Source organism: Notamacropus eugenii, chromosome 6 (genome assembly GCF_028372415.1).
Source record: "Notamacropus eugenii isolate mMacEug1 chromosome 6, mMacEug1.pri_v2, whole genome shotgun sequence".
NCBI lineage: Eukaryota > Metazoa > Chordata > Mammalia > Diprotodontia > Macropodidae > Notamacropus > Notamacropus eugenii.
In genome coordinates, this window is record NC_092877.1 from 93196413 (window position 1) to 93213265 (window position 16853).

Sequence of the window (16853 nt, forward strand, 5' to 3'; positions counted from 1 at the left end):
TGTGTGTGTGTGTGTGTGTGTCTCCTTCTCTTAGAAGTGTGTAGGTAAATGGTTAAGAATCTTCTTGGGAGGAAAGAAGAAGGTGAGAAATGCGTCCTATATACTTTTAAGTTTAATCTACTTTACAAACATTTTTAGATCACTTTCTTAAGTCTAGACAATCAACAAAACAATTAAGCCGTGACGAGTAGTGTTTGCTGGTAAGAGGTGTAAATGATAACATAGAACACACATCCCAGCCACCAACTCAGTCTCTTGTGTGGACTCTTGGAATAATTGCTCTCCCTCAAGTCTCTCTCCACTCCTGTACATTCACCGCTTAGCTACCAAAGTGATGTTCCTAGTTCACAAGTGCACATACTCTGCTCCTGTACTTCATAAATTCCAGCGACTCCACATTACCTCCAGGTTCAAACATGGAGTCCTCTGTTTGGCATTTGGCCCCTTCTTGCCTTCCTAGTCTTCTTAAATATTATTCACCTTCACATACTCTAAAATCCAGCTATACTGGCCTACTAGATATACCCTTTTCCAACCGACATATCAATATACAAAGCAAAAAGAGGTAATTACATGGGAATAATTACAGGGAAAAAATTTCATTAATTTGACTTCAAAACTTGTGATACTTTAGAAGTAGAACAACAGAGATTATAAATCCTTATGTGACTAATAATTATGTTCTTTCTGTCTCAAAACACTAGCCAATTTCATCCATTTATGAAAAATATTTGTGGAAAATGTCTTATATGAATGATACTTTGGGACAAAAAGATATTTAATATACTGATTCTGCACTGGAGGAACATACTTAGCACACTTATCCTCATAAGACATGACGTATATCATCTCTTTGCTGTCCTCCATCTCCTTCCTCACCATCACCACTTAGTTTCCCTATATGCTTTCATATCTCAGTTCAAATCCCATGTTATGCAGGAGGTCTTTCCCAGTTCCCACAAGTTTAGTACAATTATAATTGTATATATATTATTTTGAATCCCATTACAAATGTAAAATTACTACTGTGTGGACAAAGGTAAATCATGCCCAACAATTTCAAACATTTAAAAGAGAGTATCCAGTTGATTTTATATCAACTATAAGAAGAAATTTAACTAATCACTACCAGAATAATGTACCACATCTAGTAATTCAATTTCTAATAATCTGGTAGTTGTTTGAATTTTAAAACCACTAAAGAAAAATATGAAACTATATTGTATGTAGGTATTACGGTGCAATAGAAAGAGTGCTGTATTTCAAATCAGAGGATTTAGGTTTGAGGCCCAAATCTATTGCAATTCATTTGATCTTTCCGGGCTTTTTGGATAGAAGTTAAAGGAGTGGGATTAGATGACTTCTCAGGACCCTTCCAGCTCTAAATCTTATGACCTCTTGGACTTAAAATAGTCACACGTGCCCTTCTTCAATGAACATATCAATATACAAAGCAAAAAGAAGTAAATACATGGGAAGAAACTTCATTAATTTGATTTTAAAACTTGTGATACTTTGCATATAGAACAAAATCTGAACAGAGATTATAAACCCGTATATGACTAATCATTATATGCTTTCTATCTCAAAATACTAGCCAATTTCATACATTAATGAAAAACAACTGTGGAAAGTCTCCTATATGCATGGTTCCCTGGGACAAAAAGATATTTAATACAATGATTCTGCAGTGGAGGAACATATTTATCAATGCCATCTCTCTCTCTGGTGGTGTGGGGTTTTTTTGCTTTTTATTTTCTCTATAATATTATGTGTGTAATATAATATTACCTCTTTTACCTTACAATGCCATTTTATCTGTTTTTAGATACTCTAATTCCTTGCACAGTACCTTGATCATATGAAACTATATCTCAAACACCACTCTAGTACCAACTTTACTGTCACTCTACCTCCCCTACTTTGCTCCAGTCTTAGTTTCTGATACATTAGGAAGATAACCAGGTAAGATTTTATAGAAGTTCTAACCTGCACTCTCCCCACCTCATGAACAAATGCTACATCTGAGCAGTAGTACTTCTTTTTAAAAAATTCAACTTCTGTACTTAAATATTTAAAAACTGACAAGTTTTCAACATGTTCAGACTTTAATTAAACTGTTTTTTCTTTTAAAACTTTGTAATTCAAACTTTTCACCAACTCAAATTACTTTTTACCTTCATCCCATATTAGTCTGAATTAGGACGGTCTTACAATTTTTAGTAGGTGATAATGAGCCTTAAGTAGAATTCATTTGGAGAAAACTTATGGGAAAGCATGTGATAACAACAGAATATTTCTGAAAAGAACACAGGTATGATAACTTTAATACCTTGGGCATGCCATCACTTTCACCCATGAGATGATCTATGAGTTGATTGGTCAGTGATTCATCATTTGCCTGTCCAACCTATTAAAGGAAAACAAAATCAATTTCTTTTAATATTTTTCTAAAAATCCTTTTAGCTTATTATTCAAATATAAATGTAGCTCTATTAAAGAGAACTCAGTCTAGACATCATCACTAAAAGTAGGTATCAAAAGGTCTTCGTGCTTCCCTGAGTTTGTCATGGCTACACTTTCCTTCTCTGTGAACCTGCTCAGTGGAAGGAATTATCTAAGGTTGAAGGAAAGCAGCTGAGGCAGTAGAAGCTAATTTTGTAAACTTCTAGCTACAAATCATGAATCTAGCACCTCCATAGCTATTAATGTCTTTGTGCCAAACCCAAAAGAATTCAGTGTCAGAATTTATGGTCATGGCAATCTAACTTCCCTTCATATTGTTTTTCTAGAAAGATAAGGCACAAAGAATGACCGATGGCCAAGTGCAATATAAGTCAATAATGGATAAGTATATGTGATTTAGGTCCCTCAGTTTGAGTGACTTGATCATGTCATGTAAGGATTTAGTAGTGGGAGGGGAATTACATATAATTTTCTTTTATTAAAAATGAAAGTTTGTGATAATGAATAGTACTCTTCTTTAGGTTTCCATAAAGAGATGCCAGAAATAAAGGCAAGGGAGGAGCAGAGGGAAAAAATGTTTAATTTGTCACTTCATTATAGCTTTGCAAGCCAAAAAAGTTAAACATTAAGTTTTTTCCTTTAAAATTAAAAATAAATCACAAAATCTTAGAAGTTGACTGATACCTTAGAGGTCAACTCTATCCAAACAGAAAATCTTAATCTTTCTACAGAATCCATCAAGATAGGCTCTTGGATAGGCTTGGAGGCCTCCAATGAGAGTGAGCATACTGCCTTGTGAGGTAGTCCATTCAGCTTTTGGACATCTCTAAATAGAAATTTTCTCTTAAAAATGGGCATAAATCATCATCATTGCAGTTTTCATTGCTCTTAGTTCTGGGCTAAGTAAAACAATCTAAATCAGTCTCCTATGTGGCAGCCCTTCAAATATTTGAAAGAAGCCACCATCTTCTCGTCTCTTCTCTAGGCTGGGGCTCCTTCAGGATGATCTTGATGGCACGGGTTTTAGTCCTTTGACCAACTTGATCACTGTCTTCTTTGAACTTAGTCTAGTTTTTTCAATATCCTTCCTAAAATGTTGCATACAAAACAAAATATTATATTTCAAATGTCGTCTGACCATGGCAGATAACTATAGGACCACCCACATTATGGATATCCTGCGAAATACAGAGAGAAATGTAATTTGGCTCCATAACAGACAGTGGAAGAGGCAGCAATGTCCAATTAGGCTGGATAGTTTAGAGTCTGTCTATCAGAACCTTGAAGGGTTTTAGATAAATAGAGGAATTTATATTTTACACTAAAAATAAAAGGAAGCCACAGGAGTTGAATAGTGGAATCACATGGTTAGATCTGCACTTAAGGAAAATAACTTTTAGCAATATCTGGCAACTAATTTGGATACACAAATGAGCTGAGGATAGTGACACATTTATGAAATTGTCCATAAGGATAGAGACAGCTTCACCAGAAATAGGTAAGTTTGGGACAAGGAAGAGGTTTGGAGGAAAAGATACTGAATTCCATTTTGGACACACTGAGTTTGAGATACCTATGGGACATCAAGTAACAAATACCCAACAGGCAGTAGGTCTCAGATGGAAGGGTAGAAGGAAATAAGCATTTAAATAGTGTCTACTATGCGCCTGTTACTCTGCTAAGCATTTTTCCAAATATCAGCTCATTTGATCCTCACAACAACCTTGAAAGACAGGTGCTGGTACTGTCCCCATTTTACAGTGGAGGAAACCAAGGCAAACAAAGGTTAAGTAACTTGCCCAAGATCACACAGCTAGTAAATGTCTGAAGATTTAAACTCAGGTGTTCCTGATCCCAGGTCCAGGCTCTATCCACTGGCCCACCCAGTTCCCTCTTGCAGGTGGTTGTACAGCTACATGAATAATCTACATAGAGACTATGATGGCACCCATAGGTGATGTCAGCCCTCTGCTATGGTGACCCTTCTTCCCATCCCTCTAGCTTTCTCTCCCCAGTCTTAAAGCTCTCCTTATCTGTAGGTGCTTCCTCTGTTATCTGTAAAGATATCATAATCTCCCCACATCTATAAATTGTCACTAGATCCTTTCTCCAGGAACTCTCATCTTATGCCTCTTTTCTGGTAGCTAACCTCCTTGAGAAAGCTATCTATTTTGGGAGCATCTGCTTCCTTTCCTCCTCCTCAAATCTAAATCCTATGCAATCTGGCTTCCAAACTCATCCCTGAAGTGAAATTATCCTTTTCAAAGTTCCCAGTGATTTCATAATTGCCAGATCTAATGGACCTTTACCAGTTCTCCTCCTTCCAGCCCTCTCTTCGGCATCTGACCCTGGTAAAACCATGCTCTGGACTTCTGGGCCGCTGTCCTATGGTGGCTGACTTATGGACTGGCTGCTCCTTGTTCTTTGCTTATTCATCATTGGGCGTGATAGGAGCTGACACTAAAGGGACAAGGAGGCCACCCTCAGGATCTGATCGATCTGTGGGAACAAGGCTTACATCATTGGTTTGGCTTCTGTGCCACCTAAGACATGTCTTTGGTGATGTAGAAATGTATAGGAATTGTCACTGCTCTTCAGGGATGGCTTTCTGTTCTAGTATTGTTGCAATGATAAATTCAGAGATGGAAGGGAATAATGTTTTATCTAAATTAGCCATTAGGAATTGTATCTTTGTTTTTAATCTTATTCTAAGTTGCTGCTTTTGTTGCATTTTATTGCCTGGCAGTATTGCACTGCATTCTAATTCTGAACCTGAATCACTATTCTGTCCTTATCTAGGCTTAGTCCAGAATATCTGGAATTAGCAAGAATGAGTCATGATGATTTGGTGGTTCATTTCAGTACAGGAAGAGTGACTGGGCAAGCAGATATGGGACTTTGGTGCCTGTGACTATAGCTCTCTTAGAAATATATGAGAAGGCCTCTTCAAGGGATGAGGAAGAGGTCTTTTGACCATCTAGGATCCAGCACTGAGTGCTTAAGGAGTTTGCACCTTGAACCTACCTCACTACTATCCCACCAGAAATACTATCCTGTGGGGAGTCAGACAGTGAATGGGTTATATCACCAAAGAACTTGGGGTTTTTCAGAAGTATAAACAGCTTTAAACAGTTGAAGACATCAGAAAAATTGTTAATGATGACATGGAGGGGTCTTTTGCTTTGTTTTGTTTGCTATTGGAATTCAATCACATGGTAAGCTTATAGAGGATTTACTCTTACAACAACAGCTAAATCAGTTAGAGGCCCAAAGTGGAGTCTGCTCTCTTTCCCTTTTAATGTGACTAAAATAGAAAATTATGTATCCCTGGTTATGCAACGATGAAATCTCTCTGTAGCTGATTCCCCAATGGGAAACATCAAAGAAATCAGGATAAAATCCTTAAAAGAGATATGCTTAACAGATTGGATCTATTCCTTCTTCCCACAACTTATGACCAGTTTTACTAGGGTGCAATTAGATTCCTTCTTGTGGGTAGTTAGCTTCACCTGAGCAGTGCTAGGCTTTAGCTATGGATGCACTAAGTATTCCGGCTTCCCTACTAGACTAGCATCAAGGCTTAAGCAGATCCAGTGGTGAGCAGGAGGTGGGCTCTAATCCTGTGGCTATCTGGAAAATAGGATTATCCAAACAAATAGTCACTCTGTCAGCTGCTAGAGATTATAGTAAGCACATGGTTATTCTGAACCACCTAAATCTGTACAAGGTTGTGGTTGTCTTTCATTCTCAAAGAGGACCATGACATCAAGATGATAACATGACTTGCAGTTGACTTTGATTTGAGTGAGGGAGGACTGTGCAAGGTCACCAACCTCACTTTCTTCTCCTGAGCCATCTGGGCCCAGTGGCCTGATATTCATCAGGATGACTGGAAATGGCTCAGGAGGCAATGAGAGACCCTGGCCCTTTCAGCCTTAGGTCTTACCACAATCTTACTTTGAGTGAGATACACCCATTCAATGAATAGGCTTCTTTAAGTTACTCAAGGGCTGGCCCCTTTAATCAAAAAAAAAAAAAAATCAAACTGGGAGGGGAAGACTCTCAGGATTCCTGGGTAAAAGAGAAACAATTACTCCGTGCTAGGTAGATGTCTCCTGTGCTTAGATACAATGTCTCCCTAGGGTAAGACATGTTTCAAGGCTGAGGCTGTTGCTTTAACTGTAGGTCAGCAAAGTAACCAGGTCATATGTTCAGAGGAACAAACATTTCTTCTCAACTTTAAGAGCAGTTTGGGATTATCCAGATCTTTGAACCAGAAGGTAGACTAGAGATAAAGTTGGGTGTTCTTAAAAATATACAGAGTTTATAGGGCACATGATGAGAGAAACAAGTTTGGACTTCAAGAGGTAAGCAGCAGCAACACCTCCAGCCATGGCGTCAACTCAACAAGCTAAGCAAGAAAAGAATCAGTGGCCCTCCTGAGGTCCTTCTAGGCACCAAGGTTAACAGACATCATCCTCTTTTCTCACTTTTATTCACCCTCTAAAAGTTCTCTGGCGTAGATGACTTCTTCTACTCAGACAGCCATCACTTTGGTTCAGGGCTTAATTATCTGTCTCCTAACTATCGTAATCACAATTGCTCTCCCTACCTCAAGTCTCTCCACCTTCCAGCTGTTAAAATGAGTCTCCTAAAGCCCAAGTCTGACCATGTGGTTTTCTATTACTTCTATTATCAGTATAAACTTTTCTGCTTAACATTTAAATGTCTTTACAAGCTGACCTTTTTGCATTATTCTAGTTTTCTTATACATTTCTTCCCTCCCTAAACTCTATGATCCAACTCTACTGGCCTACTTCCTGTTCCATACACTACTCCATCTCTTGTCTCCCTCCCTTTGCATTGGCTGGCTCTTATCCTTCAAAGGCATTTTCCCTTCAACTCAGCTCCATGACCACCTTCTATAGGATGTCCTTCCTGCTATTTTCAGATACTAGAATACTCTCCCTCCCCAAAACACACTTTGCATTTATTTAGTATATTCTTATATATGCACAAGTTGCTTCTACCCATTAGAATGGAAGGCAAGAATTATTTCACTTTTTCATTTGTATTCTCCTTGTTTAATGCAGTCTCTGACACATAGTAATGACTTAGTAAATACTTATTCATTAATTGATAAAGAAAATTATCACAAGGAAAACATTTGATGATCTTTCACATATGTAAGGTTAGCCTTACTCCATGCCTCATACACATATTCCATTCAGCTCTTGTGATTCATAGAAATATAAATACTGCAATAACATGATAAATTCCTTTAACTAAGTATGGGATTACTCAAAATAGAGTGATAATGTTTTTTCCCCTTAATCCTGTCTAACTATCTACATTTCTTACAGTATCAATTGCCATTTCTATGGCCATGTTATCTTCTGTGTTCAAACATTTCAGGAAATGTTTTAAGGCCTGTAATATAGTAATAAATACATAAATAAAATTAGCAAATAGTATAAAGAACTAGATCTATATTAATTATACCACAATAGTATAGCCCAATAGATGTGAATAAAGTAAAAAAAATATTTTATTAACAGATATTATTTTAAGTAATAAACTATCATAGCAGTGATGAAAGTCAAAAAAATTTCTAACATAAATTTAGTTTATAGACTTTGATTAAATCACAGTATCTACAATTCACTTCCAATTGCTAATTTCTTACTTTAAGAAATTTTCTTTATCGATGTTGTCTACCCATGCTCAAAGTGAATTTTCTACTTCCACCGTAGCCCAGACATGTCTGACACTGGGTTCAATCAGTTTATTGTTAATATTACTCATGATTTGGAAGGATTAGTAAGGACTAGTCAGACCTTCACAGTTTCTCTATGAGTAAGTATTTAATGCTATTTATTATAGTCATATTTTACTCATCAATTTCCTTTTTCTTTTTTAAAAAATTTCTTATTTTTTGATGCCTTTTATCTTATGTAGCTTTTAATTCTAAATATATCCCTTCCCTTTCTCCTACCACAATGTTATCATTTGTAGTAGATTAAAAAGAAAAAATAAATTCAGTAAATAATAATCAGCATATCAAGCAACGATAAATTTGGAATATTTCACAGTTATAGTCTCTCAGCTCTACAATGAATGAAGGGAAGGGAATATGTATAATATATATATGTATGTGTGTGTATAGATATAGATATATACAGAGAGAGAGAGAGATGAGAGAAGTGGGACTTCATAATGACAAGGAGATATAAGGGGTTAATCTGGGATAGTCTCACTGAGGTTAGTTTTAAACACAGTTTAAAACTTTACATTTAATTTAATTCAATAAATATTTACTGAGAACTTACTATGTGCAAAATATTGTTTTAGGTATTAGAGGGTGAGGGAGGCTGTGTATGAGCAGATATAATAATGAGTGTGACAAAGATCCTGTCCTCAAAGAGTTTATAATGTGGAGTAGGGGAATGAGGGTAGAGATGAAAGAAGTGCATAAATCAAACACTAATAAAAACGAATGATGTCATAAATGCTACAAGAAAGGGACAAAGTATTATGAATGTTCAGACATGGGAAAGAGATTACATCCAGTTGGGATTTCTCAGAAATTTAATGGCATTTGAACTTTATCTTGGAGAAAGGATGAGATTTCAATGGCAAAAGCTATAAGAAGAAAACATTTCAAGCAGAGGAAATGAAATGAACAAAGTCACTGAAGTAGGAAATTATGAAGCACATTAGGAATAATGAGTTATCTTTTTTGTCTGATGCATAAAACTAATCCCTCTAGGAGAATTACCAACAGCCCAGCTCTCTTAGTGAAGAGATAATGGTTTGTTATTTGGGTTCTTATTTTCCTTTCCAATATATCCTCCACATAAGCTAGATTTATTTTCCTAACATAGAGGTTTGAATACATTATTACCTCGATACAAGAAACTTCAGTGGCTCTCTACTGCCTCTAGTACAAAATATAACTTCTCTGTTGAGCATTTAAAGTCCTTCACATTCTTGTCTCAACCAATCTTTTCAAACTTTTTTATTATAACTGCTCTTTATGCTTTCTATATTTTAGCCAAACTAAACGACTTATCATTCTCCATATCCAACACTCCATGCCTCTGCACAGTGCTCCAGCTATCTGGAAGGCTCTTCCTTTTCACCTCCATCTCTTGGAATCCCTAGTACATTCAAGACTTGGTGGGCCTTTCCTCATTTCATCTGATTATTAGATTATTAGAAATCCTCCCCCCCAAAAAAAAAATTTGCTGATTTTACTTTGATTATATGTTGTAGTTATTTACCCTCTACCTACTGTTCCCCTCTCCAATATAAGCCCCTGAAGGTAGAAGCTGTTTTTGGTTTAGTAGTCCAGGACCTCACAGAATTCCTGATACACAGTAAGTACAGTAAATATTAATCAATGCTTGCTGAATTGAACCCGTGCTCTAACCATATTCCCTCTCCTCAAGCACCTCCCTCATGCAATATGCCTCTTCTTCTAAGGCATTTTCAATCTCCCCCTCCTCACTGACTCTCATTCACATGTAAACATGCTCACCCTAATCCCCCAAAAATTTATGCCTTGCTTTTTCTAGCCTTCATCTCTACTTTGTTAGTCTAACAACCAAAGTCACTGTTGGAATCACATGGTAGCAAGACACAAGCTACATCATTCTACATATTCTGCTTCCTGAAAGCAGAGCAGAGAAGACTTAAGCCCCTGAATTAAAATTTCTTTCCTCTTTCCTTCCCTCTCTTTGCTGACAAACCTTTTGAAAACCCTAATATATCTACTTTATTCCCTCTCTTCAATCCCTCACATCACAGACTCTATCCAAAGCACTTTACTATCACTGCTCAGTCAGAGATCACCAGTGGTCCAATGATTGCCAAATCTACTAGTACAGTGATCTACTAATTGCTCTATTCTTGGTATTAATTCCCCTAGACTTTTTTAGGCAGCAACTGACCTTGTTGGCTATCTCCTCCTTCCCTTAGCTTCTTTACTAAAACTCCTATCTCTCTAATCATTAATCTGGTGCCTTTACCAAGTACTCCTTTCCCTAATTCCCCTACTACACTGACACATTTGTGTTCCTTAAGGTTCTGACTTTGATCTGCTATTGTTTTCACTATATATTCTTATCTTTTGAAATGTCATCTACTCCCATGGCTTCAGCTATCACTACTACATTGATAATTCCCAAATCTAAGATTCCAGCCCTGAGCTCGCTATAAGACAACTCTACTTGAGTGTTCCAACGGCACTTTAACTTAATATGGACAAAACTGAACCCCAAAATTTGTATCTTTTGTATTTCTCTACTCTTATCAATGGCACCACTATTTACTCCTGCTTGAAAATTCAGTGTTAACTTTGCTGCCTGACTTTTCCCTCAACCTTACTCCCAATAGTCAGTCAATTAGTCAATGAACATACTTAATAAAATTTACTAGGTGCCAGGCATTGTGCTAAGTGCCAGACATACAAATAAAAGCCAAAAGAGAGCCCTGAAGGATTTTACATTCTAATGGGGGAAGATAACACATAAATGGGGAACTGAAAAGAAAATGGAGGGAGATGCTCAAGTAGGTGCATGGTGTCAAAAGAACTTTTCTCAAAATGGAGGTTCCTAAAGAATTCACCAATGAGAGAAAGGTCTTTTAGGAATCTAATCAGTTGTTAGATTTTGGTCCTACTTCTGAAATATCTCAACTAGGGATTCTGAATAACAGAGAGAAGAAGGTAGTGCACTATAAGCATTAGAAAAGTTTGTGAGTCAGTAAAGACCTACGTTCAGATCCCACCACTAAGGACAAGCTATTTAACCCTCTCTGAGCCTCATTCTCATTCTTTCCTTTTATAACCACCTGCCTCATTCAGTGTTTCAGCTTCATAACCAGTCTTCCCACACCTCATTCAACCTATTATACCACTGTCCAGCAAACTTCTCAAGGGTCAGGAATTCAGAAGAAAATTCAATTCTGATGAAGCAAGTGATTAAACATTTAGCAGGTAATGAGGAAATAAAATAGATATCTTATAGACTTCTTTTTCAGAAATGGGGCAGTGAAAAGGAAAAAAGAAACAGGATAATGGCTTGAGATATTAATAGGATCAAGGAAAAATTGGTTTTTAAGTTGAGGGTGATATGAAGCACATTTGTAGCCTCAGCATCACAATTCACACAACTGTTGTGTGGCTTTTAACCTCCTACCAACCTTAGTCCTAGTTAAAAAGCACCTGAATGACAGAATTTTAGAATATATTCTTACCCTACTTGCAACACCACTCTAAAGAGGTGTACATGTCTACATGCCAACATTGATTGATCTGCCTCTGGGTAAAATGGCAGGAAAATAGAGTTTAACCTTTTCTCAGCCTGAACCATCTCACTGGTCTGTAAATCATCCAACCAAATTGCCTAACAAGTTGGTCATCTATTTGATAATACAACACTCTGCACCTATTTAACTTTCAGAATAGCCAAGACCAATGTTTGTTAAAATGGCTCCATAACTCAGTCATACTTATTTCAACATGGCCCACTGCCTTCCTCCTGAAATTGACTCTATCCATATTTCTGGTCCAACTCTTTGATATGGATAAAACCATGATGATAACTTTCTATGCCCACTGTGCCTCTCCTCCTTAAGCCTTTGTCTTCAAAGTAATTGCTTACTCCAATGAGAAGGGCCTTTAAAAAGAAGTGCTTAATAAAAACTTGCTTAATTTAATTAAACTAAAATAAATGAGTTATTGAAGTGTTGAATATATTACAATTTCATTTCATGTCAATAGCTCAATATGAACTTAAAAAGAAAAAAAAGTCCCAGGGATCTATGTTGACCCCAATAATGTTTAGCACACCAAGTAGAAAGTAAGAATAGTATGACCAAACATAAGCTTTAAAGTTTAAAGAATTTTAAATTTCACATGGCAATGATCAAAAATAAATGGAAATAATTGTTTTATTTCTGAAGTTCAGTATAAAAAAATAGACTAGGGATTCCTGGACAAGGTGCAATGGAAGAATGGTAGGACAAGAAAGGAGAGTAACAGTGAGGAGAATAATGAGTAAGCTGAACCAAAAGGGAATGGGAAACTGAGTGTGAAGAGTGTCTTCTCTGGACTTCTGGTACTCTACAAAAATAAGGTCTGAGGGCCTAGGTCAAGTAGCTAAGGGGGACAAAGGAGGCAGACAGCTTAGTGATCTCAAACGGCAGGGGGTGAGGGGAACAGCAGACTAAAGAGACTTTCTAGGAATAACATTAATTGACTTTTTAACATTTGGGGAGAAGCCAGCTAAGGGATCACCAAAGCAATGCGCAGAAAGATGTAAGGAAAAGTAGCAAGTAAATGAGTGTTGCGGTTACTACGTACAGTGTTCTCCTGCTTCTGCTCACTTCACTCGGCATCAGTTCCTGTCAATGTGAAGTCTCTCTAGTCTGCAGACCAACTTTGATAGACTGAGCTCTTCTCAGTGATATAAAAGTGAATGTAAATTCAAAATAAAATTCCATTAAGCAGGGGGGGATTAAGAAAAGAAAAAGACTGACCCGTGCATACTGGCCACATAGCAAAAAGAACTTTCCAGCTGAAAAATGTTTCTTTTCTCCTTCAAAATATAAAGCAATGCTCTGATAGTCTTCATTAGTGGTGTCCTCAGAACCTACAATCAGAAAGGCTAAATGTCATTTCTACATCTTCCATCCCAGGAGTGTGTTGACACCACCAACTCTTCTTGCCCACCTCCAATATCTTTCAGTCTGAATGGCTTTAGTCCTATTGGCAGCAGAGAATGATCCAAGTCAGGGGTGGGGAACCTGTGGCCTCAAAGCCACTTGTGGCCTTCTAGGTCCTTGTGTGCAGCCTTTTGATTGAGTCCAAGTATGTTATAGAACAAATGCATTTATTAAGTGGATTTGCTCTGTGAAGTATGGATTCCATAAAGGGCCACACCCAAGGACCTAGACAGCCACATGTGGCTCAAGGCCACAGCTTCCCCATTCCTGGTGTAAGTGATAGCTTCAGCCATATAATGTGGTAAGGAAATAAGTGGTCTACACAAGTCAGAATTGTAGTCTAAGTCTCCCAGGGAGTATTAAGAAGCTACGTTGATGTAAAAAAATTAGAATACTACATTTCCCTCCTTCATATCATATTTCCCTGCCCTGCCTAAGGGAACTGGGTTCACTTTAAATAAAGAAGAGGGAAGAAATCATCGATAATTACAGAGGGAATCATGGTAAGAGAAAAGAAAACAAAAAGAACAGAAAGGAGAAATGTCTTTGTACTCAAAGCACTTACAAAGTGACATTTAAATTAAAATAGTCCCATGAAAATTTTACAATATTTACCAATAATATCAGCATAAAGTTCCATCTGATTATGCTGCTGGGCCAGTGTGAAAGCTTCATTATTACACTTGGACATAACCAGAAATTGGATAGCAGAACCATAGTCACCCAGCTGGAGGAAGAATCTAATTCAAATAAAGATGTACATGACATAAAAAAATTAATAAAAACGTAGCACATTTGACTGAAAGCATGTTGTCCAGGTTCCAGAACCCTCCCCTGTCATTACTCTTCATAGCGCAACCTTCTTGTCTTCCTCTGACACATAAGAAACAATAGGTACAGGAAGCAACTCTCTGAGTAAATTTAACTGTCAATATTACATATATTAAATACTCTCAATGGTAGATGATAATTATATCCAGATACTCAATTACAGAACAGCTACAATGAAAATCATTTATAATAATATGATATCTGATGGTCTCCCCAAGCTAATGTTTAATTCCCTATCTTTTTTCATTCAAGGAATACACCTGGAGTTAAAACAATTCCTTCATGGAAGATGTGAAAGAAAAAGAATAAGATCATAAGTAAGGTAAACTGATTATTCCTTGAAGCCTCTGGAGTTACATTAGAATAGCTTTAAGGAGATAAAAATGTCTTGCTAGTGACAAATTTAAGAAACTTAAGAACTCAGAAAATAAACTTCCAAAATAACTTTTTCATCTTACTTTTCAAGACTTCACTAAATGTGATCCCAATACTCAAAAGAGATCACCTTAGTAACCCACACCAGAAAACCCAAGGAAATGAAAATCGACTATTTCCTTAATTATAAACTGGTAGCTAGATATGTGACACACTGAGTTTGTCCTTCAGTACCTACACTTTGGTAGAAAAATGAGGTGGGCTCAGAACTGAATAGGAGAGTGGCAAAATTGTGCAGTGTCTTCAAAGATCCCAGGATGTTTTCTAATACAAAACCCCATGTTTTTAAGACCAGGATTAGACTGCTAAACCTATATGTCTGCAAATCATGCAGACATGAATTCTGCAAATGACTGTTCTCCAGAAAAGCAAAACTGTGGAAAATCCAAAAAGTAATGAAAAGATATCCCAGGATGCAAGAAGTATAGAACATAGCATGACAGGAAAAAGGAGGCAGACCAGTCATTTGGTAGCAGAAGAATAGCCTTAGTGCTGTACTAACAAACCTTTTTTTTAAAAGACCTAAAGAAGGATATCTATCATGGTGCATAAATCCTTCATAGAGATATTATGAAAGATTGTGGAAAAGAATCACACAGGAAAATTTATGGGTGAGCTCATGATCTATACAAGTGGGGACAAGACCACATATGGATGAAATCACGGCTCCTTTGAAGTGTAATTTTCCAAAACAGAGGAAAAGATCTAAGAGTAAGAGTGCGACAGGTGAGACGAGCAAAACATCTAGTTCAGGAGGACTATGATCAAACATTTAAAAAAATAAAAGTAAGGGATCCAGGAAAAAAATCTGATTTTGTTATTTCCTCAGACATTTCCTATTTCTTCCCTTTTCCTTACCTCATTCCGCATTTCTAAATCTTTCTATATAAGTTACCTCTATCTCCCCATTTTCTGAGACTTCTTCTTTTCAAAATCTGCAAAAATGGCTGAAAGCAACAGACAAGAAACAGTCTGACTGCATGACATTTCTATCTTACTGACATCCAGTAGTATTACATTCCATTTAATTATACTATCTTGACTCAAATACAAACTTTCCCTTGAAAATATCTTTAAATATAACTCAATGTATCCATTTTCCACTCTGTAAAAAAGTAGTTTTCACCACTGAGGCATTGCCATCCACAACTATATTCCCTATATTCTACTTAATATCTTACAGATATAAAACCTTAGACAGTATCAGCCACATTTTAATATACAAAAGTCATGAAGAAATTAGATAAAAGAAAGTGCCCTTTTAAACTCTATACTCCTTTCTGTTTCCATTCCATTTTCTCCAGAGGTGTATCATATCTAACTTCTCTAAAATTCTATTAATCTTCTTAACTCCTTATTTTGTAGTTAGCTTTGTCTAGTTTTGAGTGGAGTAAATTGAGGTCCCCCACTAGTATTCTTTCACTCTCTGTTTCTCTCTATAACTCATTTAACTTTTCCTTTAAGAATCTGGATGCTCTCCCATTTGGTGCAGATGTGTTTAGTATTGATATTATTTTATTGCCTATAATATCTTTCAGCAAAATGCAGTTGTCCTGATTATCTCTTTTAATTATGGTCTATTTTTGCTTTCTTTGTCTGAGATCATGATTGCTCCTCCTGTCCTTTTTATCTCACCTGAAACACAATAGATTCTGTTTTAGCCCCTTATTTTAACTCTGTGTCTTTATGTTTGAAATCCATTTCTTCTAAATGACATACTTGGATTCTGGTTTCTAATTCATTCTGCTATCCACTTTTTTTTATGGGTGAGTTCATCCCATTCACATTCACAATTATGATTACTAATTATGTATTTTCCTCTTTCCCATTTTTTTCTGTTTATCCTTCTCTCTCTTTACTCTGTCTCTCCTCAAAAGTCTGTTTTGCTTCTCACCACTACACCCTTAACTTTCCCTCCTTTTCATTACCTCCCCTCCTTCTCTCATTCTCTTCCCTCCTACTTCCCTGTTGGTAGATTTCTATACCCAGCTGAGTATGTATGTATATTCTTCCATTTCTGAATTAAATCTAATGAAAGAAAGGTTCGAATCATATAAAATCTTATTATTTTTAGGTTGACAAATAGCATAAATATTATGGTGCTTTAGGCAGTTTCTTCAATAATGACTAATTCTCTCATAAGTTGTTTGTATCCAAGGAAATTTACAACTGGTAAAATCACTTCAGTCTACTTCTCATCTGTACTATGGAGATAATAACACCTTGCTTTGACTTTATTTGGTGAGATCATATTTTTAATGGAGAATAGTTTTCTATATGGACATCAAATAGCTGACATCCTCACTATCTTCAAGCAACGACTACCATGATTCTCCCATTTTTTCCTCCATTATAAGAGCTCTTCCTTGTATGCCTTTTTTTATGGGAGATAA

The 16853-nt window shown here is 36.6% G+C and overlaps 1 protein-coding gene across 7 annotated transcripts in view; it reads right to left on the reverse strand.

Annotated features, from left to right (window-relative positions):
- The window catches only part of LOC140511434 (WD repeat-containing protein 19-like), a 164050-nt gene that overhangs the window by 45160 nt on the left and 102037 nt on the right, over positions 1-16853 (reverse strand). For 6 of the 7 annotated variants that reach the window (XR_011969549.1, XR_011969548.1, XR_011969550.1 and 3 more), the window contains 4 exons: positions 13810-13934; positions 13009-13121; positions 7828-7896; positions 2333-2410 (listed from right to left, as the gene is read on the reverse strand). Coding sequence is in view for 4 of the 7 variants with exons in the window: in XM_072620495.1 (XP_072476596.1) it covers positions 2333-2410; positions 7828-7896; positions 13009-13121; positions 13810-13934 (385 nt within the window). In the remaining 3 variants the exon portion in view is untranslated. The remainder of the gene's footprint in view (positions 1-2332; positions 2411-7827; positions 7897-13008; positions 13122-13809; positions 13935-16853) is intronic. The other variant, XM_072620497.1, reaches the window with a different exon arrangement.